This window comes from Stenella coeruleoalba (assembly GCF_951394435.1).
Source record: "Stenella coeruleoalba genome assembly, chromosome: 14".
NCBI classification, from domain to species: Eukaryota; Metazoa; Chordata; class Mammalia; order Artiodactyla; family Delphinidae; genus Stenella; species Stenella coeruleoalba.
The window spans coordinates 66,460,783-66,485,868 of record NC_137160.1 but is presented as its reverse complement, the minus strand read 5'-3'; the positions used below and the strand labels follow the sequence as shown (position 1 = coordinate 66,485,868).

The following is a 25,086-nucleotide window of genomic DNA, read 5'->3' as shown; positions in this document are numbered from 1 at the left end:
GCTCCAAGGTACCTCAGACTCCCAGGAAGGGGTGCCGAGGGCACCTGGGGTCGAGTAAACAGGGAGGGGGTGGGGCGTGAGCACCTGCCTGGCTCCTCATGGAGGCCCCCAGGCGTGAAGAGGGTGGCTCTGGAGGCAGACACACTAGCCAGGGGGCCTGGGCCAGGGCTTCACCTACCTGAGCTTCATCACCTGTCTGTCCCCTGGGAGTGGTACAGTCCCTACCCTGACAAGGCCATTGAGAGGCCACAGCCAGTGTCTCCACACAAGAGACGCCCATAGGTGAGCATGGCCTTGCTCCTCAGGAGAGACCTGCGGGAGGGGGTCACCGGTCGCAGCGGGGAGGGAGCTGTGACTGTGGCCTGGGGGGTCTTCAGGCCGGCTCTGAAGATGGGGCGGCATTGGGCTGGGCAGGGGTGAGACCTCTGAGGAGCTGGGGGTGGTGAGGAGGTTCCAGGCAGTGGGAACACAGTGGGGATACAGTGGGGACACAGAGGGAAAGGCCCGAAGCACGAGCACTCATTGTTTGCAGGGACCGGGGGTGGGCGGACAGCGGAGAGCAAGGTCAGGTTGGCGGGGGAGGCATGGGTCAGCCCGAGCTGGGCCTGTGACGTGGCGACAGTGCCCGGGCTTCATTCAGGGTCTGCGGGGTCTGGGATGGGAGCCGCTTCCACACAGCCATCTCCACCTCTTCACCCGGACAGCCCACCCCTGCCTGCACATCAGCTTGGGGGGTGCTGGTGCCCCCTGCAAAGCACAGCCCAGGCCCTGTCATTCAAGCTGGTCCCCTCTTCCATCCCCCGCACTGACTCCAGAGGGGCTGTGCAGACATCTCGCCCTGGCCAGGAGCCGGCACCTCCCGGGCCTCTGGGTGTGTGTTGCTCCGTAAGAACCATGGCGACCCCGCGTGTCTCCACAGATGACTCTGGGGACGACGAGGACGAGACTGCCTCCCCAGCTGATAAGAGCGAGCTACACGACACCATCAAGAAGCTCTCCCTGAAGCTGGACGACCTCAGCACGTGCAATGAGCTCGTGGCCAAGCACGGCGTGGCACTGCAGCGCTCCCTGAGCGAGCTGGACGGCCTCAGGATCCCCTGTGAGAGTGGCGAGAAGCTGAAGGCGGTCAGCGAGCGGGCCACCCTTTTCCGCATCACTTCAAATGCTATGATCAATGTGAGTGCCGCCGGCCCGGCCCAGGGCCCCAAGGGGGAGGTGGCTCCCCAGTCCCCCAGTGGGTGGCCAGGGTGAGGGACAGGCCAGGGCTCCCTCTTGCTCTCGTCATCCTCCGTGTCATCTCATCCACGCGTCGTCACGGGGTGAGGACACTGCTTTTCATTGTTGGGTGGAGCTTGGAGTTGGGTGTGAGATCCGGCTAAGCCCGCAGGTGCTTCAGGCCTGGGTGAGGAAGGGAGCGCCCGACCTAAGCAGCCGGCTCAGCACACACAGTCGGGACGCGGCTGCCGCATTTTTCAGCAACAGCTGCTGCTGCTCTTTCCCCCAGTACGTGGCCCAGATGCAGCAGGATTGGGACCTGTAACCATGGGGGGCTTGCATGTGTGGTGGGGGTCCCTCAGTCAGAAGAGCTTTCGAGTTGAGGCCACCACAGCCGTGCCAACCTGATAGTAAGTAGCTGAACGAGGACCCACAGACGTGGACTGAGGGGTTCAGCCCCAGGAGTTCCCCCTTTCCACGGGTTCTGGGAGCCACACAGCTGTGACCGCGAACCGGGAGGGTCTCTCCGTGGTGGCAGAGAGTTCAAGGCTGAACCGAGCTTCTGGGTCCTTCCTCTTTCTGCCTGATGAGTGTTCCCCAGAGGTGCATGTGCTCCCTCTGGACACAGGTCTGATGTGTCAGAGGAGGCCACAGCCTCCTCCCAAGGACAGCCCCCAGGATGAGCACATCCCAGCTAGGATGGCACCGTGGGAGCTGGGGGCCAGAGCACAGAGGTGTGGGGAGATGGAGGCCGCCTCAGAGGAGGTGGGTCCAGAGAACGCGGTTCAGGCAGGCTGGCCGCAGAGACAGTGGGCAGTACCAGTGCCCAGGTGAGCCCCAGCTGGGGGATTCAGCCTCCAAAGCAGGGGGTCAGAGCAGAGACTAGGCTCTCTGTCCAACACCAGGAAACCTGAGGGCAGGGTGGGAAGGTGGAGGCTGGAGCCCACTGCAGGCCAAGACCCTATACCCTCTTCCCAGACTCCAGGGAAACACGCACAGGTGCCCGCAGGTGTGGACTTTGTCCATGGCGTTCAGGGGTGCAGTGGCGCCCACGTGCAGAGAGGCTGCTGGACTGCAGCTCTGTGGCCACCCTGCTGTTTGGCCCTGTCACTGGTCTTCTCTCTCCTTTTCCCGTGTTCACCCTCTGGCCTCCTTACAGCCCCCAGACTCTAGGGGCCTCTGTCACTGTCCTTCTTCCGGTGACAGTCACCGATATCGAGCATTTAAGGCATAATGATGCATTTGTGCTTCCCCGCGGTTTCCCTGGCATGGCCTCCCCACATGCGGAGACTAAAGCCGCATCGTCTTGAGTAAGTGGTTTTGGTTTTTCCCAGATAATGTGCTGCTCAGCTGGCGTCTCTAGCGAAAGTATTTTATCAGGCATCAGAGGCTCATCTGTGTTTAGGAAGCCATAAAAACAGCTCGCTACCTAAGTGCGTAATGAATTGTTTGATGGGAAGCTCAGGCCCCTGGGGATGATTAGCAAGCCTGTTAGCAGTTCTGGCACCTGGAGTGCTGGACCCAAGTGACGAGCCTGCACCCTGGGCTGGGATCTGCGCCCCCTGCAAACATGAACCTGACGTGAGGGCCTCTCCCATCCATCTCCACTGTGGGGGCACAGAAGTGAGGTGCTGGGAGCCCAGCCTAGTGCAGAGTCCTGCATTTATTCCAGGGACCCTTCCTGACAGCTGCTTCTCACCTGGCAAGAGCCGGCTCAGTTCTGGGAGGCTGTCAGACCCTGAACGCCCAAACCCCCGCTGTGTGCAGAGGGGCCACCTAGGCAAAGCGTCCCCACTCCTGGCCAGGCTTTGGCCTCCACCCCTGTTACTAGGAGGGGTTTGGACCAGGGAGCTGTAACTAAGGCATCCATGTGGCTCCCACCCCCGAGCCCCGAGGGGAGCCCACTCCCATCCAGGACCCCTTAGCCCTCCCCACAGCTTCGTTAGTACCGCTAATATCCACGTGGAGACAGAGGCACAGAGAACTCCCTGAGCTGCCCAGGGTCACCAGCTGCTAAGTGGCCAAACTGGACGCAAACCCAAGTCTGTGTAGCGCGCTGCGGGAGTCATGGCCCTCGTGACGGTGAGGGTGAGACCCTCAAGGGCTGCAGAGGCCCCCTTCCACTCTGAGGTCAGCACATGGAGGGTGGCCTCGCATCCACCTGGGGCAAACCCCCATTCTCAGGGACCTGAGTCCCTGGTGTGCCTTTTACCTTTAGGCTGCAGCCCTACCAGGGTCTTTCCTGGGAAGGTGGGGACCCAGGATGGGTGGAAGCCACCCCCAGCTGTCCCCAGAAGGCACAAATCCTCATCCCTCAGATCCGCCCAGATCTCAGTGTAATAAGAGGAAGCTGCTTCCCCCACACTGGCTTCCTACTGCCTCTCCACCATCCCCTCCCTGCCCCCTGCCCTGACTGACGGGAGCCCCTACTGGGGAACTCAGGGAATCTCTCCTCCCACCAGCCGCACAGCCAGGGCAGCCCCCTCCTGTGGATGGTGAATGGCTCTGGGTTTTCCACCTCGTGGGCTCCGATTAAGCCTGGGTCATGGAAATGGAGCAGAAAATGGGGGACGGCAGGCCACACAAAGCCCGCAGGCAAACACATCCTGTGGAGGGCCCTGGGCAGGCTGCACTTTCCCCACACAGGGAGATGCGCTGCTGCTTCTTCACCTTCCCCCAAGACGGCCAAGAGTCTGGGGTTGTTCAGCCTTCAGGAGAGAAGTAGAGGGAGATTTCTAAACCTTCAGATTCAGGAGAAGGCATCACTATCATTAGCCTTTAGATCCTGAACTCCCAGCAGGGCAGGGAGGGAGGCTCTCTGGACAGTTTCCAAGATCCCAGGAACCGTGGCTACTGAGGCAGGCCTGTCCCTGTGGCCCTGCTCCCCAAGGGGGCATCTGGCCCTCACCTTGAGGCTGGCCCCTTTTGTACGTGTTTCAGGGAACAGGATGTCTGGGGGAGGTTCTGGATCAGGAATACTGAACTGTATTGCCGTTGCCTGCACTGTACCCTCTAGAATACCCCTTCCCCACCCTTCAGATGCCTGGCAGATCCCTTTTTATCCTTCAGAACCCCACATGGACGTCACCACGGCCGGGAGGCTCTCCGAGTTCCCCATCAGGAAGCCGTTCCTCCTGGTTAGATCCCCCAGTGGTCCCAGCCCACCGAGCAGTGTTTAGCCCATTATTTCAACGTCTGATCCCCCACCAGGCTTTGTGCCCCTTGAGGTCAAGCTCAGGTCTTACTCACCTGTGGCCCCAATAGTAGCCCAGTGGGAGTGCCCGATACACTCTGTCTCAATCAAAGTGGGTCTTGTATCTCAGGGGTAAAAGTTCTAAGTGGCCCACATCTCACTTACCTGCTAAGTGACCATTTACAAAGCCATTCTAGCCCCATTTCCTCACCTGGACGAGGTCAGTGAGAAAGTGCAGGCTCTGAGCAGGGTGCAGAGCTGCTGGTCACTACCCCTCGCCACCCTGGTCACCTGGCCTTGCAGAGAAATGACCCAGCTTGGTTGCTAAGACACAGGAACAGAGCTTTATGAAATCAAGTCATAAACGTGTTTTTTTTTTTTCCACGGGAACGTGGTACTGAGCCCTGGCCTCCTTCCCTCCTATTGTGGTTTCGGTTGGCAGGGTTCTTTCTAGCAGGCCTGCGAGGGTGGTGCCTGGTGGGCCTTCAGGAGGCCTCGGGGGGCAGCAGCTGAGCAGGTCAGCGGCCCCATAGTGAACTTGGGGCTCAAGCAGTTAGGAAAGTCCTGCCTGATGGGATTTGAACCCAGACCTGAGTGGCTTCCCACTGATCCTGCCCTGGGCCTTTGCCAGGTAGGGACTCAGCGAGGACCAGGCAGACCCATCCGGCCCCTGAGGATCCAGGGGTCCCAGGGATGGTCCAGGGATCTTCCTTGTGATGCTGAGTCTCACGTGGGCTCAGCAGTACAGCCTTTGGGAGGAGTAGCTAAGCAGGGCAGCAGCTCACACACCCACTGGTGAAGGCCAAGTGTGTAGAGGGCCATGGAAGGGCTGGGGAGTGACCCTCAGTGGCAGGGCGGGGCCTGCAGAGGGAGAGGTAGTGGCCACAGAGTGGGGCCGGAAAGGGTCAGGAGGATTTCTCCCAGGCAGGGAAGGAAAACACTAGCTGTGGACACTTGCTGTGCGCAGGGGGTGCCGAGCTTTTTACACATGGTTCCCTGTAAGCGTTGTGCTGGGACGGCACCCACGCCATCAGGCTCTAAAGCTCCCCCACCCTTTTACCCTTCCTGGGCCTCTGCGGACAGTTCCCCAGTTGTGGTGGCCCCTTGGGCAGGACCTGGTCTTTGGGCGAAGCTCGCTGGCTGTGTGGATGACGGCCTTACCACCCGCTGCCCTGGAAATGAGAGCAGACACATCTCCTTCCCACCTGGGAGGAACAGGTGTGGGGTTCACATGACCCCCGACTGTCCCCGGGGGCCCAGCAGCCCCTCCCAGCCTCCTCTCCCACCTGTTCCCCGTCTGCCTCCCGTCCCCTGCCAGAGTTGGCCACTCACCTAACCTGAGGAGGCCACAGCCTCTCAGACCCTCCCCACCTATCGCCCCTCAGATGTACATTACCTCTCCTGGGAAGCCCACCCGCAAGCCCACGGCTACTCCCAGGGCCCATCTCACAGTCCACCTGGCTGGGTCGGCCCTGGGTGCCAGGGGCTGGTGGGGCCCTGGCCAGCAGGGAGCCAGGACAGGAGAGAGAATCAACTACCCATGGTCACGTCGCCTGCAAGGCGTTCTGCATGCACCATCTCCCCCCGACCCACTCAGCCGCTTATAGTGGGGAAACTGAGGCAGCTGCTAAGGATAGGAGCCCAGGTCTTCAGGCTCCAGAGCCTTGTGCCTCATAGGAGGGAAATAAACCCATCCCTCCCTTGAGCGGGGGAAGGAGGGTCAGGAACCCCTCCTCTGCCCACCTTTAACCCACTCCCAGCTCCGCATCCCCGCCCCACTCTGCTGACTGTCGCCCTGTCTGCAGGTCCACGAGTCTCGTGGGCTTTTCTTTCTTTCTTTCTTTTTTAAATAACTTATTTAATTGAAGTATAGTTGACTTACAACGTGGTGTTAATTTCTGCTGTACAGCAGAGTGACTCAGTTATACACATGTATACATTCCTTTTTATATTCTTTTCCATTATGGTTTATCCCAGGATGTTGAGTATAGTTCCCTGTGCTATACAGTAGGACCTTGTTGTTTCATGGGCTTTTCTACCGCAGCAGTGTGCAGACAGGACACGGTCTCCCTGGTGATGCTGGGAGCCCTGGAGCTTCCATGCCTGGCACAGTGTCCAGCATATGGGAGTGAATAAGAGAGAGGAGTTGGTTGTGAAAGAACGTGGGAGCGACTGAGTGAATTGCTTAGTGTCTGGCAAAATTCCCTAGTGGGTGATTTTGTGAGTCTGATCAACGGCAGTGCGGCGGGTCCATGCTTGGATCACCGTCTGGGTAACTGCGTTTGATGCCATTTAGAAGGAACTTCACAGCGCAGTGATCAGCCGTGGTTCAGAGACTGAGACTCGAAGCACTGCACGTGTGCAGGGCTCCCCCGGCCCTGGTGTGGGGACCGCAAGCGGCACCTCCCTCCCCAAGAACCAGGACGCATGCGGTGTTACAGCATTGGCTCCATCACGAGGTTTGAGGTAGAGAATGGCAGAATTAATACATGTTACCAGCTCAGGCTTTGGGTATTTGTTTCCATAAAGTGAAAAGAACAAAGTCCCATTTTCTTCTTTTTTCCCGCAAGTTTATCTTTGTGGGAAAGCAGAGCGCTTGGAGGCAGGCCTCTGGGATGGTGGCAGTGTGATAGCAGGCGCCCGCCCCAGTTTCCTCCCGTTACTTTGCTTCTCACAACGGCCACGTGAGGTTGGTGTCATTACAGCTTCCTTGTCATCGCTGTCGTTTGTATTATTCACGTGCCACCCCCGAGGCCCAGAGCGGTCATTTTGCCCAAGGGTGGCAGGCCCGGCGGCTACATGAGCACAGAGGGTCACAGCCATTGGTCCTGGGCCATCCCCATTGCTGGCTGCGGGGCTCTGTGCAGAAGGCCAGGGCTGTGTTACCTGTCACTAGGCCCAGCACACCTGGGCTCCCCTGTGGGTTGGCCTTGGGCCCCTGCCCTGGGCAGAAGAGCCCCACAGTGGTGCCACGGTCATTCTGGGGCGAGCCTGCCCTGGGCTGGTAGGGTGCACGCTCCCCTCCCTGTGGGGGAAATAGGGTCTGTCCACCTGCCAGGCGGTGGAGCCTGGCAGGGAGAGAGCCGCTTCTGTGACTCTCAGGCAGGCCCGGAGGCAGCCACAGTACCAGCGTGAAGGCGCTGAGCCCCTCCGTCAGCTGGCAGCCTCGGGGCTTGCTCCCCACTTCTGCTTCTGCAGGCCCCCTCCTGACATGGCCCCTACACCTGAGTTGTGAGAGGCCCCTCAGAGTTGGGGGGCCCTTGACCTCAGGAATAGGTTTTGGGCAGCCAGTGGGCAAGCAGAGCTGGATGGTAGGCGAGCCCCACAAAAGACCAAAGACAGTCGAGGTGCAGAAAGCCAGGGGGTGTGTGCTGGCCAACAGAGGGTGGTGCCCACCAGGCCCCCCTCCAAGGGCCCAGTGGGATGGACCCGGCATGCTTTTACCAAGGAAGGTAGTGGCCCACGAGGGACACACCCTGGTGCCCGCAATAGAGCTGGCCGGGTGGGATGGGGCGCAGATCCTGACGGCAGGGGCATGGGGAAGTGGCGGAGGACGCATGCCCAGGACAGCTGGGCCTGGAGGGAGGGGGCTTCAGCTCCAGTTGGAGGAGCTGTGAGAGCATGATGAGGGGGGAGCAGAGGCACTGGGGGCTGGGGGAGGCGGCCGGTGGGAGTGGGAACAGGGGCGCAGGTGAGGATATGTGGGGGAGGTGGGGGGTACATAGACGCAGAGGCAGCAACTCAGGGCACTTGGCCAGGACCTTGGATTTGTGGCATCATAGAAACGGACCAGATCAGAAGGGGCTGTTTACCGCTGGAAATGCTCTGAGGCTTCACTGAGCCCTGTTTGGAGATCATGAGGGGCTCCTCGCACCCACCCAAGCAGAGTGGTGGTGAGAGGCCCCAGAGCCGCCCTCCTCGTCCTTCCGGGGCCCGTGGGCAGGTTGCTGTCCAGCTGACCTCTGTTCTGCCCCTGACAGCTTGCTCACTTCAGGCTTGGGGAGATGAGTAAAAATAGATTCCAGGACGGTCTAAAATCAGTTGGCAAACTGGCAGCCAGATGGTGCTGGTTCCTGTGCACGAGGGGTAAACTATTTTGAATGTGGAAAGGGCTATTTTAAAGTTTGAACTGAAGTGAGAAGCTGACTCCCCAGTGCTGTGAGTGAGTCACATTAAGAAGAAGCCGTGACCATCCCCTCCGTGTCCGAGAGGGGCCGGCCCCTGTATGCGGGGCAACCCGAGCCGAGGGCCACGTGAGAAGGGGGCCCAGCCCTGGGAGCTGCCCAGCCTCCAGGGGCCGGGAGGGTGGTGGATACGGAGCATGGCGGCGTGGCTGAGACTGAGCCAGATGGACCCCCGGGAGAGCCTGGCACCCCCATCGCAGCTCCTGGGGGACCCGCTCTTGGTCTTGGAGCATGAGATGGCTGTGTTTCATCCAGCATGGCTGCCTCCAAGCCAGACAGTCCCAGCCTGAATCTCAGCCCTTTCCCACCTTCGGGAGGTAATGTGCTGAGGCCAGCCTGTTGCTCCTCAGTGGGAGGGGAAGGAGAGACTGTGTTGACCCTGATGTGTCCCTAGTGTGAGCTGCTGGCCATGCAGAGGGGCTCAGGGAACCCGTGATTCTGCACGTTTTTCTTCTGTTCGCCACCTTTATTATTACTACAGACCATTGAGAGGTGGGTCCTAGTGACCTGGCCATGTGAGGATCGATGTGGTGGGGTAGATGGTGGGGCAGCCTCGGCCCTGGCCACCCACTGACCTGGCAGCCCTGCGCCTGAGAGCCACGGCAGGCCAGTCATGTGGCTGTCAGCCCCAGGGCAGGTCCTGGCTGGCTGCAGGTGGAAACGTGGCCCTTTCTCCCTTCCTCCCTGCAAGCAGGGTTATCAGAACCTGCTGTGTGCAGACAGCTGGGGACAGTCACCGAGCTGGCCCTGTCGGCCCAGGGCACCCGCCCAGCCTGGAACCACCAGGCATTTGGCCCTTGTCCCCACCTCCTCTGTGGCTCCGAGGGCTGCCCACCCGACATCCAGCGACTCTCCGGCACCCTCCTCATGGCCCGGCTAGGACGGCAGTGACCGTGCAGGAGACTGATGGTTTCCACGTGGCCACTGAAGGCTGGGCCCGAGCGGGGTCCCGGCTCTGCAGACTCTCCTAGAGCTTGAGAGGCTCCTCAGGCCATACACAGGGTGGGCAGGAGACCCAGGCCACTGCCCACATGCCCTGCTCGCCCGCCCGCATTTGAGGAGCAGCAAGGTTGTGGTCGGGATTAGGATTAGGAACAGCAAAAGCGATTAGCGTTCGTCCTCCTTCCTCCTGGGCACAGCTGGGCAAGGTTTCCGGCTCAGACACTCTGCATCTGTCCTGTGCGACACCTGTCGGGGTGACTGGTAGCCACTCCCATTGGGCCCCGACACGCTTCCCCGGGCAGACAGCCCTCATAGCCCCCTTCACGGGCCCGGCTTCTGGGAAGGGAGAGTCCCCGGTGGGTGCCTCCGTGCAGGGGCATGGGGGAGGTGCCGCCATTTCCTTTCTGGGCTTTTGGTTCTCACTCTGCTTTGGGCGTGTCAACAGGCCCCCTGCCTTCCCCACAGAGGTAGAATCGCATTGCCCACAGGACCCTGCACCTCTTCATCTCAGGGACACTCTCGACAGCCATGGGGGTGGGAGGAAGGGGCAGGCCTGGGAGACTGGAACCCAGTTCCCGTCCAGAGGACGATCACCCAGTGGGTCACAGAATCGGGGACTCTGCAGGAGTCCTGGGGTTCAGCCCTCTGTTCACGAGAATACTGAGGTCCAGGAGGTTATGGGCCTGCCCCAGAGTAGGCAGTGAGGTGATGCCGTGAGGGGCCTGGATGCTGGCCCAGTGTGTCTGAGTCGGGGGCTTTGGGGTGGCCTGTGGCTCTGCTCCTGGTCAGGGCGGCGTGTGAGCTCTGAGAGTTGTGGCGGGGCCTCAGGGGAAGTGTGACCGTGTTCAGGGCCAGGGTCAGCCAGGCCCTTCCTGGGCCCCTGGGAGCCACCCCCAGTCACCCGCCCATCGCCGGGCCCCAGGCCTAATCCAGCTTAGCGAGCACACAGCGCACAGCCCAGCTCAGCATTCCAGGGCGGCGGGGCCAGACCGGCACCTGCCTCTGTTCGCGGCTGGCTGGGATGGGGCCTGGAGAAGGTCGGCAGCATCAGAGGAAACCGGCGCAGTTGGGGATGGACACCAGGTAGGCACCTCAGGGCAGAGGGGGCAGGCGGGCTCTCCACAGCCTGCAGGGTGACCAGAGCAGCTCATCAGCTGCAGATGACCCCCGCACCCTGGAGTCAGTGGAAAAGGCCCTGGTCCAGCCACATGAGCCCCTCGATATTGGGGTACAGCAGCCTCCGCCGTGCCCCCCTCTTCAGGCAACTCTGACACGCTCTAATCTTCATCGCCCAGCCCAGCTGCATGTGGCCCCGATGAGGCCCCCGCTGTCCTGGGGATTTGACTTCCTGCCCCTCTGCTGCTCCATATCAGCCTGTCCTGCAGGGACAGCAAGGTGGAGGGCACCCAGGTTATCAGCTGGCAGCCCTGGCTGTGTGGGCAACAGCTTCTGCTGCAGGGACCAGGCATGGCTGGATCCTGTTGCTTGAACAGGGTTATTCCCCAACATCCTTGTTAGCGAGCATCTCCAGGAGCCCAGCCCCACTCTGGGATGGCCCTGGGACCCCACATCGCCTCAAGGGGCATCCGGATGGGGGTAAGGATCCAGCTTGACAAAATAAACAGTGACAGTGCTGGTTCCACGCCCTGGGAGACTTGGACCCTGGCCCTACACGCATGGCCTGTGGCCTTGATCAAGTCCCTTGGTCTCCCTGAGCCTCCATGTCTTCCTCGGTCACGCTGTTAAAGCAGCCACCTCAGTGCTTGTGAGAGTGCGCCTCCCCTCCTGGCACCGGCACTGACAGCCCTGACCCACAGGGGATGGTGGGTCTGAGGGAGGTGGGGCCAGAGAAAGGGAGGAAGGCACGTGGTCACACAGGAGGGAGAGCGTGGGGCAGGACGGGGCCCCAGGAGCTGAGTGTGGAGAGGGTCTGGGACCAGGTCTGTGAGAGGCTGTCAGCTGTCTCAGAAAATGAAACCAACACTGTTTTCCCTTCCATATCATTCCTATAGTGTTGAGAGCGTCACGAACATCAAGGGCAGGAGGAAGGGAGCCTAATTCATCTTTGCAGCACAATCATCTTTCCCTCTTTGCTTTTTAAAATTTAATTTTATTTTTTATTGAAGTTGATTTACAATGTTGTGTTAGTTTCAGGTGTACAGCAAAGTGATTCAGTTATTTATTCTTCAGATTCTTTTTCCTTATAGGTTATTACAAGATACTGAGTATAGTTCCCTGTGCTATACAGGGAACTATAAACTTGTTATCTTTCCTTCTTTGCTTTTGCTGCTAGGAAGGTCAGAGGCCATGTAGAGCTCTCTGACATGAGTTTGTAGAATTATTTACCATGACATTTGGCTATTTTATACTGTTATTTGTGGCTCTTTTATAAGCCTTGTTTTATTTTTTTTTTATATAAATTAATGTATTTATTTTTGGCTGCATTGGTCTTTGTTGCTGAGTGTGGGCTTTCTCTAGTTGCGGCGAGCGGGGGCTACTCTTCATTGCAGTGCGCGGGCTTCTCATTGCGGTGGCTTTTCTTGTTGCAGAGCATGGGGCTCTAAGGCACGCGGGCTTCAGTAGTTGCGACTCATGGGCTGTAGAGCGCAGGCTCAGTAGTTGTGGCGTACGGGTTTAGTTTTTCCACAGAATGTGAGATCTTCCCAGACCAGGGATTGAACCTGTGTCCCCTGCACTGACAGGCGGATTCTTAACCACTGTGCCAACAAGGAAACCCAATAAGCCTTGTTTTAAATGCTGTGAATTATATGAAAGGAAAGTGTCCATCTGTGTTAAAACTCAGCGAGATGACTGCAGGAGCTGTAGAGGGTTGGTGGGGAGTGACAGCGGCAGGTACGACGGAGCAGCGCTAAGGAAAGGCGAGGGCAGAGTCCAGAGGCTCTTGTGCAGCTGCCAAGCTAGTCTGATGGGGCAGGCAACCTGCCACCAGGCAGGGCACCCACAGACCCTAAGAACCAGAAAACGTGAAGCACCCATCGTGTGTCTCACCTGTAACAAGGCTCCATGCATGACACAGCCCAGGCCCCTGCACCTTCTCCCCAAGACAGCCAGGCAAGGGGACCGTGCCTCATGTGGCCTGGGGTCCTGTCCTGTTCGCCCATTGTTGACCTGGGCAGCCCCTCCTCCCTGGGCCTCAGTCTCAGGGGGACAGGAGGATCCAGCAAGGGGCTTCCCTGAAGCGGTGGACCCGGCGCTGCCCAGGTAGACAAGGGCACCCCCACACACACCCGCCAGAGCCAGTCCTCTGGGATGTGTTTCTGACAGCACCGCGCACCTGGCTCGGTGGTCTGAGAGCTGCTGGGGCAGCGGCAGAGTGACGGCGCCCCTGCAGTTAGGACTCCTTCCTTGGTCAGCAAATGGGTGGCTGGAGCCCAGACTAACCTGACTAGGCACTGGGGCCGAGCTTAGGGTCAAGGGAAGCAAGGATGAAGTGGACACAGGCCACTCAGGAGCCCACCTTGGGGGTCCCCAAATTGCATGGTAGTCACTGACTGCAGCTCTGCACCAGTGGGCAAGCATTATAGATCCAGAATAGCCCCAGACCTGCAACAGCCCTGGATGCAGCGTCTCTCACCTCCAGAGCCTGCTAAGTGCATAAGGAGATTTCTTTCCTTCCCCACTAAAGTCTCTCCCTCCCCCTAACCTGTGCCAGGACACCTGTCAGCACAAATCCCTGCCCCTTCTGGAGAAGCGGGTTACAGTGGCATGTGGCTGGGCAGGGACCAGACCTGCAAGGGAGGGCGGGAGGCCCTTGAAGTGCTCCCTCCCCAGAGCCTTGCTGGGGAGCTGCTGGGAACTAAGCCTCAGTTTCCTCATCTGTCAAATAGGGACAATCCCCCTCCTCCCACCTCAAGGATTTTGCTGAATGAGCTGAGATGGGGCGGGGGGGCTGCAAATGCAGGGTCTGTGGGGCTTTACCATTGTGGCTTATGGACAGGACATGGGCTCAGTGGGGCTGAGTGACCCATGTGGGAACTGGGCCTTCCCAGTCCTGATCATGCGACCTTTTCCACTAGACTTTGCTGGTTGCCTTGGGCCTCCGTTTCCACATCTTCAGAAAGGTGGGGTGGCGAGCCCCTGCCCTGCCCACTCTGCATGGTACTGGGGGTGAGATGAGATGGGATGACAGAGGGAAGGTGCCCGGGGAGGGCTTGTTAAGGAGTGACGTGCGGGGCCAGATGAGTGGCCAGCCTTCTGGAGCCCCACGCTGGGGCCCTTTCTACCAGCCAGGCCGCCACTGGGGCTTGGCTCCTTATGGGGCTGGAGAGCCAGCCGAGCCCAGGCAGGGTGAAGGCATGTGCTCGGGCGCCAGCCGTGATGAAGGGGGTGTCCATTGAGTGCCCCTTGGCCCTGAGCTCTGCGTCACCTCCCTGGCTCCTCCTGACAGCCCTTCAGGTAGTGCTGTGCGGTCCCTGTCACAGAGAAGAGGCACCGTGCCTCTCTCCCTCCAGGAATCAAGTCTCTAACCCTCAGCATCAGACCTCATGTGATGTGCGTGGAGCCCAGTGGCCGGTGGTAAGGGGGTGGTGGGGAGTGGCAGCCTGAGATCACTGATGCAGGTTGGGCCGGGAACCATGTCCCTTCCGACCACGTTAGAGGAGTCCAGGAAGGGCAAGTCCAGTGGTGCCCGGCTGGGACCTTGCTGCCCTCCAGGGACAGCTGAAGCCCAGACCCTCTTCTCTACTGTGATGACAGGGGCAAAACAACCATCCCGTTTCCTAAGAGTGTGCTAGAACCACTTATGGACCCGGGAAGCTGAAAAGAATCTGGATGTCATAGTAGGCCACAAGTTTGAAGGAGGAACCTTAAAAGCAGAGTTTATGTGATACAGACTTTGAGGTAACTTGGTAGAAAGTTCGACAAGACCCTTTAGCTCTGAGCCAGGCGGTGTAGCAGAAAGGTGGCTTTCCTTCCTTCTGTGCCAAAGCCAGGGTCTGGCCTGAGCTGCTGTGTTGGTTCCAGTGGGGACAGGGGTTATGACAAACCTAGGCCCAGACCACAGTGAGGATGCAGCAGCTGAGAGCTGGGGCCCCTGCCACCAGGAACACGCAGCACCCCAGCTGATAACTGGTGAGGCAGCATGACCAGCAACACCGGGTTTAGTGCTCTCGAATGGCATCTTGACTGTGGGGCACCAACCAGGGCAGATGCCAGGCTGGTTCAGAGAAAGCCAGGGTCCCCATGACCCCACGGAAGCCACAGGGGGCAGCAAAGATGTTTCTGACCCACCTGCGATGGGAGGGGGAGGGGCCACGGCACCCCCGGGCATTCCTCTCTGCCCTGCCTGGCTCACAGGCCACGCCCCCTCGCAGGCCTGCAGGGACTTCCTGGAACTAGCGGAGACGCACAGCCGGAAATGGCAGCGGGCTCTGCAGTATGAGCAGGAGCAGCGCGTCCATCTGGAGGAGACCATCGAGCAGCTGGCCAAGCAGCACAACAGCCTCGAGCGCGCTTTCCGCAGTACCCCCGGCCGGGCCACCAACCCCACCAAGAGCTTCAGCGAGGGTGAGTGGGCGTCAGTCCATCCATCCAGTCCACCGTCAGTGTCCCCTTTGCCAGCTGGCTCAGCTTACACAGCCCCCCCAGGTTACATACCCCTCAACGCACCTACGTCTGGGCCCGCTTGGCCGGCTCTGGTGCCTGTGTGCCTCTGTATCCCCCACGCCCTCACAGTGGGCACAGTCTCCCCGTGTCTAGTCTCCCAATCTCCAGAGAAGAGCTCAGTGAGTCCAACTGTCCCCTCTGTGGCAGGGCTGCCCGGGTGCCAGGTGGCTGCCCACCTAACCTGGGGCTCAGGGTCACGGGTGCCCTGGGAAGGGGGTCCATCAGAAAGGGAAGCTGGGCCACAGAGAGACTGACCAGCATGTTTAGAGATCAGGGAAAGCTTCCGGAAGGAGGGAGTCTCTGAGCAAGAGGGTGAAAGTGCGTTCCAGGAAAGGGAGCGCGGGCACCACAGCGGGGTGACAGAGGTGGGGAGGGGCCGTGGGCTCTAGACCTCCCTGGGCAGGCGCGACTGTTGAAGTCACAAACTGAGGCAGTGGCTCTGTGTGTCTCTAGGAAGCCTCTTAACCACCAAAGGCGAGGACAGTGAGGAAGATGAAGATACCGAGTACTTCGACGCCATGGAAGACTCCACATCCTTCATCACAGTGATCACTGAGCCCAAGGAGGACAGGTGGGCTCGGGGCTGGGCGGCCACCTGGAAGAAACCTCTCCCGGGTCAGCCGTGCCGGCCTGTTCTCGTGCTCCACCTGTTCTTCGCACTTGGGGTTTTCTTTAAGTCTTGCTCCAGACGGTATTTTTGCTTAGATTGGTTCTGTTCTTCCTTAAATCAAAAATACCCAAATAGAGTTTGTATTGGGATTTCATTTTAAATGGACAACAGGTCATTGGCTGCATCCAGTTCCTGCCCCAGAGCCGCACAAGTTCCCAGCCACTCCACCACTGTGTCAGCATTCCAGAGCAGACTGGAGACACAGAAAGCCTCTTTTATTTTCTATTTCAAAGTCTTTGTTTCATTTTTCATAAAAGCTTGCTCTTTCAGGATCTTTCTAAATACACATTAATAGTAAATGAGACAGTTACTAGCACTGAAAGCCACATTGCCACACTCCCTGGGACCCTCGGGAAGCGCCTGTGCTTGTGGACCGAGCTGGCAGGACACATGCGGAGGGAAGCACGTGAGATGGGGTGGGCGGCAGGGCTGTGGTCAGGGGAGCATGCGGGGCTTGAGCACAGATTTTAATATGGTTCGGGGCTCAGTCCTCACCAGGGTTGCTCATTCTTGTCGGGTTGCCTTAGGTCCTGACCCTAGAAGGGTTGGTGTATATGGCAGTGTTTGGGGACATAAAAGTGGCCGATGAGCCCCACAGGGGAAAGAACTGACTGCAGCCTGTGCTGCCCACTGACACCCTCATAACAAGGTGTGTCAGGACCATGTGCTCCCCTGCTCGCCCTCAGGAACTGCATACTTCTCAGCGGCCTCACTCCTACATGTATGCTGTGGCCTGCCCACCCCATGCTGCCTTCCCTGACCCCCCCTGAAGCCCAGCCTGGCCGGGAGGAGGCCGGCAAAAACCTGTGCCTGCTCCTTTTTTGCCTCTGTGGACCAGCATGTTTCACCACTTCCCTGTCCTGGTTTCTTCCAGGGAAAAGGCATGGTTTGGATTCCTCTTACCCCTCAGGGAGTTTCTGGTCCTATCAGTGGTATATTTCCATTTCCCAATCATATTTTTAATACATATATTTATTTATTTTATTTATTTATTATCATCATCATTTTTGGTTGCATTGCGTCAAGCGGGGGCTACTCTTTTTTTTTTTTTCTGGTACGCGGGCCTCTCACTGTTGTGGCGTCTCCTGTTGCGGTGCACAGGCTCCAGACGTGCAGGCTCAGCGGCCATGGCTCACGGGCCTAGCCGCTCCGCGGCATGTGGGATCTTCCCGGACCAGGGCACGAACCCATGTCCCCTGCATCGGCAGGCGGACTCTCAACCACTGCGCCACCAGGGAAGCCTGGGGCTACTCTTTGTTGCGGAGCACAGGCTTCTCATAGCGGTGGCTTCTCGTTGCGGAGCACGGGCTCTAGGCATGCGGGCTTCAGTAGTTGTGGTGCATGGGCTTAGCTGCTCTGTGGCATGTGGGATCTTCCTGGACTAGGGATCGAACCCGTGTCCCCCGCACTCGCAGGCGGATTCTTAACCACTGTGCCACCAGGAAAGTCCCCCAATAATATTTTTAAAAATTTTTTAATTGAAGTATAGTTGACTTACAATGTTGTGTTAGTTTCTGGTGTACAGCAAAGTGATTCAGTTTTACATACATACATATATATATATATATACACACACATGGCCAAAAAGTTCGTTCAGGTTTTTCTGTAACATCTTTTTGGCCAACCCAATACATATATTCTTTTCCATTATGGTTTACTACAGGATATTGAATATAGTTCCCTGTGCGATACAATAGGACCTTGTTATCTGTTTTATATATAGTAGTTTATATCTGCTAATCCAAAACTGCTAATTTATCCCTCTTCCCCCTTTCATAACCATAAGTTTGTCTTTTGTGTCTGTGAGTCTGTTTCATAAACAAGTTCATTTGTGTCATATTTTAGATTCCACATATAAGTGATATCATATGATACTTGTCTTTCTCTGACTTACTTCACTTAGTATGATAATCTCTAGGTCCATCCACGTTGCTGCAAATGGCAATATTTCATTCTTTTTCATGGCTGAGTAATATTCCATTGTATATATGTACCACATCTTCTTTATCCATTCCTCTGTCAGTGGACACTTAGGTTGCTTCCATGTCTTGGCTATTGTAAATAGTGCTGCTGTGAATGCTGCATTTCCCAATAATATTTAAAAATCGCTTATATTGCTCTCAAAATTAGCACAGCTTAGCTGTTCTGAAATTCCATTATCACCTGGTAGTGGCACCCTTTGGGCTCTGAGGCCAGGGGGGTCCTGCTCAGGTTCCCTCTGGCTCCCTGTCCACTCCCCTATACCTGGAGCCCCCAGGGCCTGGGCTTGCCTCCCGCATGCCCCGCCCTGGCCTCCTTCCATACCTCAGCAACAGCCCAGGCCCCTCTGCTCCCACCCAACCAGCAAGCAGGTGACCCTGTGCTCAGTACTCTTCATTGGCTCCCCAGGCTCCTGGCACAGCCCCCAGTGCTCACGCAGCCCCCCAACTCGTGCTGCAGCTGCACTGGGCAGTGGGCAGATACTCTGCCAGGTGCCCCCTTGTCTGCAGTGCCTTCCCCCTCTCCCCAGGGACCTGGGTGGGTTCTTCCCATCCAAGGCCCTAACTGCCTAGTGCCTGTCCCCTGACCAGGCTGGCCCAGGTCACCCCTCCTGGGAGCTCCCTCAGAGCCTGGGCCCCTCAGCCAGAATGCCCCCTGCTGCTCTGGCCACCATCTCACCACAAGTATTCCTAGGCACAGAGATCCATCCGACCCACTTCCTTCCCTTCCTGAACCCAAGTCGAATGCGGTAATCAGACCAGCACAGTGAGGACACAATGGGGTTTGTCCATGCCAGAGGGGACCCACGGGGCTCCCGGGGGCTCTCCCAGAGGTGCCCATCCCTTGGCTTCTCTGGGTCTTGGTCAGCCAGTCCCCAGGAGGGGCCTGTGTGCAGGGACCCCTGGTGAGAACTTGGCTGGGCGGCTGCTGCCACAGGGCACCAGTGGGTGGGAACCCCTCCAAACTGCTGCCCCAGGTCCCTCAGCCCCACCTGAGTCCTGAACTGGAGACGCTCCCCTTGGAGATGCAAGCTGCCCCTCGGACCTCACTGAGGGGACTGGATAGAAGGGGGCTGGGTCCCCAGGAGGCCTCAGAATTTGTAAATAACTTGCCTTCCCTTTTGTGTTTCCTGCAGAAAAGCCGAGGGTGGGACTACAGGCTCCGTGGAATGGACCTCAGACAATGTGAGTGAGGTGGGACCCCGAAGGGGGGGTGAAGTGGGGAGGCCAGCACTTTGAACTCGGGGCCCCCAGGGGCGGGCCCTGTGCCTGGTGCCTTCATCTGAGCTCAGGCAGAGCCTTCCCCTCCCGCCAGCAACGTCCCAGCTCGGGCCTGGTCCTCAGACCACCCTGGGCCAGAAGCGAGGGCGAGGCCTGGGGGCCGAGGCGACCAGGCCTCTGCTGACGGGCGCACTCTGCTTCTCTGGTAGGTGCTAGACAGCACCTCACTTGTGCGCCAGGGCCCCCCCAAAGTCAAGAGGCGTGTCCGCATCCCTGACAAGCCCAACTACAGTCTTAATCTTTGGAGCATCATGAAGAACTGCATCGGCCGGGAGCTCTCCAAGATCCCCATGCCGGTAGGGGCCGGGCAGAGCGGCCAGGGGTCCCTGGGGGCTGTTTTCTTGTGCATGGATGGGAAGTAATGGCCTTTGGAAGTATACGCAGCCCTGGGTGTCATTTTCTTAATGACACTTGAGGAGCATATAACGTGTTATTGAATCGTGTTCTATCCTCACTGCTGAAATTCCCCCAGGGCAGAGGTCTCACGCTTGGAGGTAAGGAGCCAGGAAGGGGCTCTGCATTGATCAGACAAGGGGCCCTCAAAGTGCCTCCCACCCTGGCAGATGGGGAGTGGTAACATTGGGCTGTGTATGGGGCCGGGTGAACCCTCCTCCTCCATGCTGGGCTGCCCCTGGTCCCCACCCCAGCGAGGTCACCAGCAGGCAAAGGGCAGGGCTGGCGCTCTCGTGCTGCTAGATCACAGTGGCATCTCCATGGAGCGGGAGCTGGGGCTGCTCCAGGCCAGACTTGGTTTCCCTCTGTGACCCAGGACAGAAGACTTGCATAATAGCTCAGAATACAAGGTAGACCCACTTCATCCATTCATTCACCTATTCATTCATTCACTCACTCATTCACTGATTTCTATGATTCACTGCCCTGGCATTTACATCCTAGGAGGGGAGACTGACAGTAAATGTAACAGAATTCTGCCAGATGCAGCAGGTCAGAACGTGGTGAGGGCTATGGAGAAAACAGGCAGGAGGGGCGGGGAGGCAGGCCAGTGAGTGGGGCTGTGGCTTTAGACAGGTCCTCAGATGAGCCTCTCTGTGAAGGTGGTCTGAGCAGTGATGTCCCTGAACATCTGAGAAAAGCAAGGCTGCTGTGCCGACAACCGCAGGTCTGTGCTGGGAGCAGTGGACGGTCTGTGCAGACCTCCGACCTGACACCCCGCCCGCAGGTCAACTTTAACGAGCCCCTGTCCATGCTCCAGCGGCTGACGGAGGACCTGGAGTACCACCACCTGCTGGACAAGGCCGTGCACTGCACCAGCTCCGTGGAGCAGATGTGCCTGGTGGCGGCCTTCTCCGTGTCCTCCTACTCCACCACCGTGCACCGCATCGCCAAGCCCTTCAACCCCATGCTGGGTGAGACCTTCGAGCTGGACCGTCTCGATGACATGGGCCTGCGCTCCCTCTGCGAGCAGGTGAGGCCCGCGCACGCTTCAGCCAGGCCTGGGGGTCAGAGCCAGACAAACGGGACACGGCCTCTGACCGAAGGGGCCATCAAGCCAAGGTCCGGTCAGGTACGGTCAGGTAGCTGGGCCTCATGCGGCGGGGACAGGTCAGGGGCGCCCCACGGAGCAGGCCTCCTGGGGACAGTGTGGGCCACGTGGGAGGAGAGCTGGGTGAGGACAGTCAGGTCTGGTGGGGGAGGGGAGGACGCCTCTCTCAGCCAGAAGGCATGGAGCAGTGGGGGAGGGGTGTTTGCTGGACACCATCAGGGATTCGGGTGGGCTAGAGCGTGGGGTCACCACTGAGCTGAAAGGGAGCAGCCCGCGCCCCACGGGGCCGCAGTCAGTGATGGTAGAGGCCGTGAGTGTGAGGGGCCAGAGCTCAGCTCTCCTCCATCCTCTCCATCGCTTCTGCAGGCCTTCCCTGCAGGTACTGGTCTCCCCAAGGCGTGGAACCAAAACTGGGCCCCTCGGGCACCTCAGCCCAGCTCTGGTATCCTTGTCTGAAGGGGGTCGATTCTGTTGGTGCTTCACTGAGTGCCAGGAGGACCCAGGCAGGGGCTACATGAAGGCGCCCAGGATAGATTCGGGTCGGGCTGCCGCTGAGTATCTACCATGTGCCAGCCGCTGCTGTGGGCCCAGGGGTTGAGCTCAGAAAGCAGACAGTTTGCAATCCAGTGGCTGGTTTTAAAGGTGTGCTCTGCCTGCTGTGCAGGCCTGTAGGAGGCCAGACCAGGGGAGGTAGGAGGTTGAGCACAGGCACCTTTAAAAAGCAGAGCTAGGGATTTGCCTGGGGAAGGCGGCAAGGATGACCCAGGGTTCCTGGCCTGAACTACTACTGAGTACATTTCTTCGTTGAACATTGCTGATCAAGTAACCCCCTCAGGAGTTGAGGGTGCAGCCAGCTGGGAAGTGGCCTGTTCTCGTGGGCCGGGGGGTGGGGAGCAGGTACTGTGGATGTGGATGGTTCTGACTCTTTTAGGAAGGCCCGGGAGCGGTTTGGCAACAGAGTGAGGGAGAGAGAAGGAGCCGAGGTCAGAGAGAAGGAGGCAGGTGGCAGAAGGCTCTTCTCTGTGTGGGAAGAGTCACGGGAGGGCAGAGGAGGCAGCTTTATGAGGAACCGCCCGTCACTGGCTGCTGTGGGGAGAGTGCAGCGCAGGGATAAGGGTGGAGCAGGGAGGCTGGGGAGGCTGGAGGCGGCGTAGGGGAAGGGCAGATTCTGGATGCTGTTTTGAAGAAAGAACAGCCAGGATTTGCTAAGGATTTAGATGGGGAACATGAGAAAGTGGGGCCAGCCATGACTCTAGAGCATTTGGTGTGAGCAGCTGGACCGACTGGATCGTCTGCCCGAGAAGGTGGTGCTGACACTGAGCTCCAGGGCCAGGTCTCTGGGGTCACGTCCCTGAATTTGCTGATGGGTGGGCTTCAGTGGGGGCCCTGGCCACAGGCATCGGGCAGGCTCGGGGACGGCTCACTCATCACCCAGTTGCTGGCAGGTTTGGCCGGTGCCTCTGAGACGTAGGAAGGATGAGGGTGCCTCCTATGGGGACTGTCGGGAGCTCTGGGCCGTCTGCACGGAGGGGTGCAGGGAGGCTGGAGCCCACGGCTGCAGTTCCGGGGCGAGGCTGCGAGACGGGAGGCTGGGAGAGGCTTTGCCCTAACCCTGTGACCAAAGGAGCCACAGAAATGAGGAGGGACAGATGAGGAAAAGTTGATGGCAGTGTCCTGGTGGTGAGACTGTGGTCAGGGTGCCCAGTGCTGGAGAGGACAGGGCGGAGGCACCGGGTGGGCAGAGCAGGCTGCACCGCCATCCAGGCTGGGACAGGACACCAGCTGGACTCCAGCTCTGGAGCCGGGCTGGCCGGGAGGCTTCCCATCCTGGGCCTCCTCAGTGCAATACAGCACAACAGATGCAGCCCCTGCAGGCGATGGGCAGGTTAACTAGAAAGTAGGCCCGAAGCCCCTGGTAGAGCCTAACGCCCTCACTTTATTCACCCTCAGCACAGCTTGTCACAATGTCATCACCCTCATTCCACAGCCCAAGTCAGGCGTGAAAACGCCCCGGCCACTGGCTCAGGCCCACAGTAGTTGGGGTGCCCCAGCCCTGCCCCCGTCCAGTGCCACCCAGGCTGCTCCCCTGGGCATTCCCGTGCTTTCCCACTGGAGCACTGTCCTTTCTGGGGGGCCTAGGCCCTGCCGTGTGTCCTGGTTCCCAGGGCCACAGAGCCATTCATACTGGGCACGGGGCAGGCTGTCCCCCGGCCGGTTGGGGGCAGGCCCAGGCCACGTCCAGCAGACGCTCACGGCCTGTGGGTCTGGTCTCAGGTGAGCCACCACCCGCCATCGGCCGCACACTATGTGTTCTCCAAACACGGCTGGAGCCTCTGGCAGGAGATCACCATCTCCAGCAAGTTCCGGGGGAAATACCTCTCCATCATGCCGCTAGGTGAGCGGGGGCAGAAGGACACTCTGGATGAGGGGGAGGGTTTGCCAACCCAGAAGCCAGCTTGGTGCCTCCAGGGGTGACGTCAGTCCCCCTGCAGACTTCCTGGATGCCCCCCTGACCTGTACCCTATCCCCAGTCTGCACAAATACTGCTTCTGGTTCTTAGGACCCTGGGACCTCGGGAGGGTGGGTCAGGCTGGCTGGGACCCAGCATGGCAGGCCATGACCTCTGACCCTATATCTGGCCTCCAGGTGCCATCCACTTAGAATTCCAGGCCAGCGGGAATCACTACGTGTGGAGGAAAAGCACCTCGACTGTGCATAACATCATCGTGGGCAAGCTCTGGATCGACCAGGTCAGGGGATGCTCTCAGGGAGGGGCCGTGTGGCCCAGGGATCGGCCGCTGACCACTCCCCTCCCTTACCAGACAGGGGACGTCGAGATTGTGAACCACAAGACAAAGGACCGGTGCCAGCTAAAGTTTTTACCCTACAGCTATTTCTCCAAAGAGGTGGCCCGGAAGGTAAGCAAGGCCACCTCTCGGAGCCTGTCAGGGGGGAACCCCGGAGAGGGGCGTGTGCCTACGCTGGCCCTGCCAATGTCCCCAGGTGACAGGAGTGGTGAGTGACAGCCAGGGCAAGGCCCACTACGTGCTGTCAGGCTCGTGGGATGAACAGATGGAGTGCGCCAAGATCGTGCAAAGCAGCCCCAGCAGCCCCAGCTTGGACGGGAAGCAGAAAACGGTGTACCAGACACTACCGGCCAAGCTGATGTGGAAGAAGTACCCGCTGCCGTGAGTGGGGCTGCGGGGCGAAGAACAGGCAGGGAGCGGGGAGGGGACAAGCCAGACAGGAAGCGAGCGGCGGGCACGGGAGGGTTCAGGCCACGCCTGAGGGGAGCCAGACACCCGGCTGTAAATAAGCGTTGACACCATCAGGTGGCAGCACGTCCTGTGCAGAGACTTTAAACAGGCTGATTGATGGGACAAGTCCGCATAGTCCAAGGAATGAAAACCAAACATGAAAATAAGTGCAGGAAACTATAAAAAGTGGCACAGCTGATTCCAAAGAGAATGAAACAGAAATTCTACAAAGGAAACATAAAGTAACTGAAATTGAGAACTCCATGGGAAGGTTTAATAGAGAGAACCCATTGACTGAATATAGGTCAGAAGAAATAATCAAAATCTTCAGATAAACAGACAAAACCTGGAAAAGCCAAGCACCTAGAGAGAGAAGGCTGGCCACCTGGTGACCCAGAGTGAGTCCCTGGAGCAGCCCCACAGGCATCCCCGGAGCCTGGGAGGGTGCAGCGTCAGGACGTGTAGGGCACGTTGAGTTTGAGAGCAGGGTCCAGCAGGCTTCTGGTCAGAGTCCAGAAGCAAGAGACCATCTCAGGAGTCTTATCTGAGGAGAAAACAGCAGAGATTTTCCACATCTAAATCTATACAGTGAAACTGTTGAAACTAGATCAGAGAAAATATTAAGCAGCCAGATTTTTAAAAAGATGTACTTTCTGAGGAACGGCAGACTGACAACCTTCTCCTCATCAGCAATAACGGGAGCTTGAAGACAGATGAAATCTTACACATGCAGAAAGACTCACTGACAGGTGAGGATTAATTACACACCCAGCAAGAACATCTTTACAGAGTAAAGTTGAAATAGACATTTTCAAGCCACTCATTTTGCCACCAGCAGACCAGCACTAAGGATAGAGCTCCCAGATAGAAGAACCAAGATGTGTGAAATGAGGAACAAAACCTATGTGAACAGTGAGTAAATAAGAACAATAATGTCTTGTGGGGTTTAAAATCTAAACATTAAGTGCAACTGCACAATCAGGTAAGTCAGAAAACTGGAAACTTTTCAAAGGCCCTTGTGCTACCCAAGAGGAGGGTCAAGATGCACACTAATTTCTGACTATGTGAACTGTGCATATTGTAATTCCTAGAGTAGCTACTAAATTAATATGTTTAATTGGAACCCCGAAAGGAAAGGAAAGAAAGAAAAATAGAAAAGAGAGAGAAATAGTTAAAGAAATGATGGAAATAAATTTCCCCAAACAAACAGATGAAAGACCTTGGGTTGAAAGGGCC

General features: G+C 58.2%; 1 protein-coding gene across 2 annotated transcripts in view; it reads left to right on the top strand.

Annotated features, from left to right (window-relative positions):
- Positions 1 to 992: 992 nt before the first annotated feature.
- OSBP2 (oxysterol binding protein 2) overlaps positions 993 to 25,086 on the top strand; it is a 33,376-nt gene continuing 9,282 nt past the window's right edge. The window contains exons 1-10 of one of the 2 annotated variants that reach the window (XM_079941743.1): positions 993 to 1,176; positions 14,868 to 15,060; positions 15,613 to 15,730; positions 18,945 to 18,993; positions 19,239 to 19,385; positions 20,270 to 20,515; positions 22,868 to 22,988; positions 23,240 to 23,343; positions 23,416 to 23,511; positions 23,597 to 23,781. In XM_079941743.1, coding sequence (XP_079797869.1) covers positions 1,168 to 1,176; positions 14,868 to 15,060; positions 15,613 to 15,730; positions 18,945 to 18,993; positions 19,239 to 19,385; positions 20,270 to 20,515; positions 22,868 to 22,988; positions 23,240 to 23,343; positions 23,416 to 23,511; positions 23,597 to 23,781 — 1,268 coding nt within the window. In that variant the 5' untranslated portion in view covers positions 993 to 1,167. Of the gene's footprint in view, positions 1,177 to 14,867; positions 15,061 to 15,612; positions 15,731 to 18,944; positions 18,994 to 19,238; positions 19,386 to 20,269; positions 20,516 to 22,867; positions 22,989 to 23,239; positions 23,512 to 23,596; positions 23,782 to 25,086 lie in introns of both variants that reach the window. The other variant, XM_079941742.1, reaches the window with a different exon arrangement.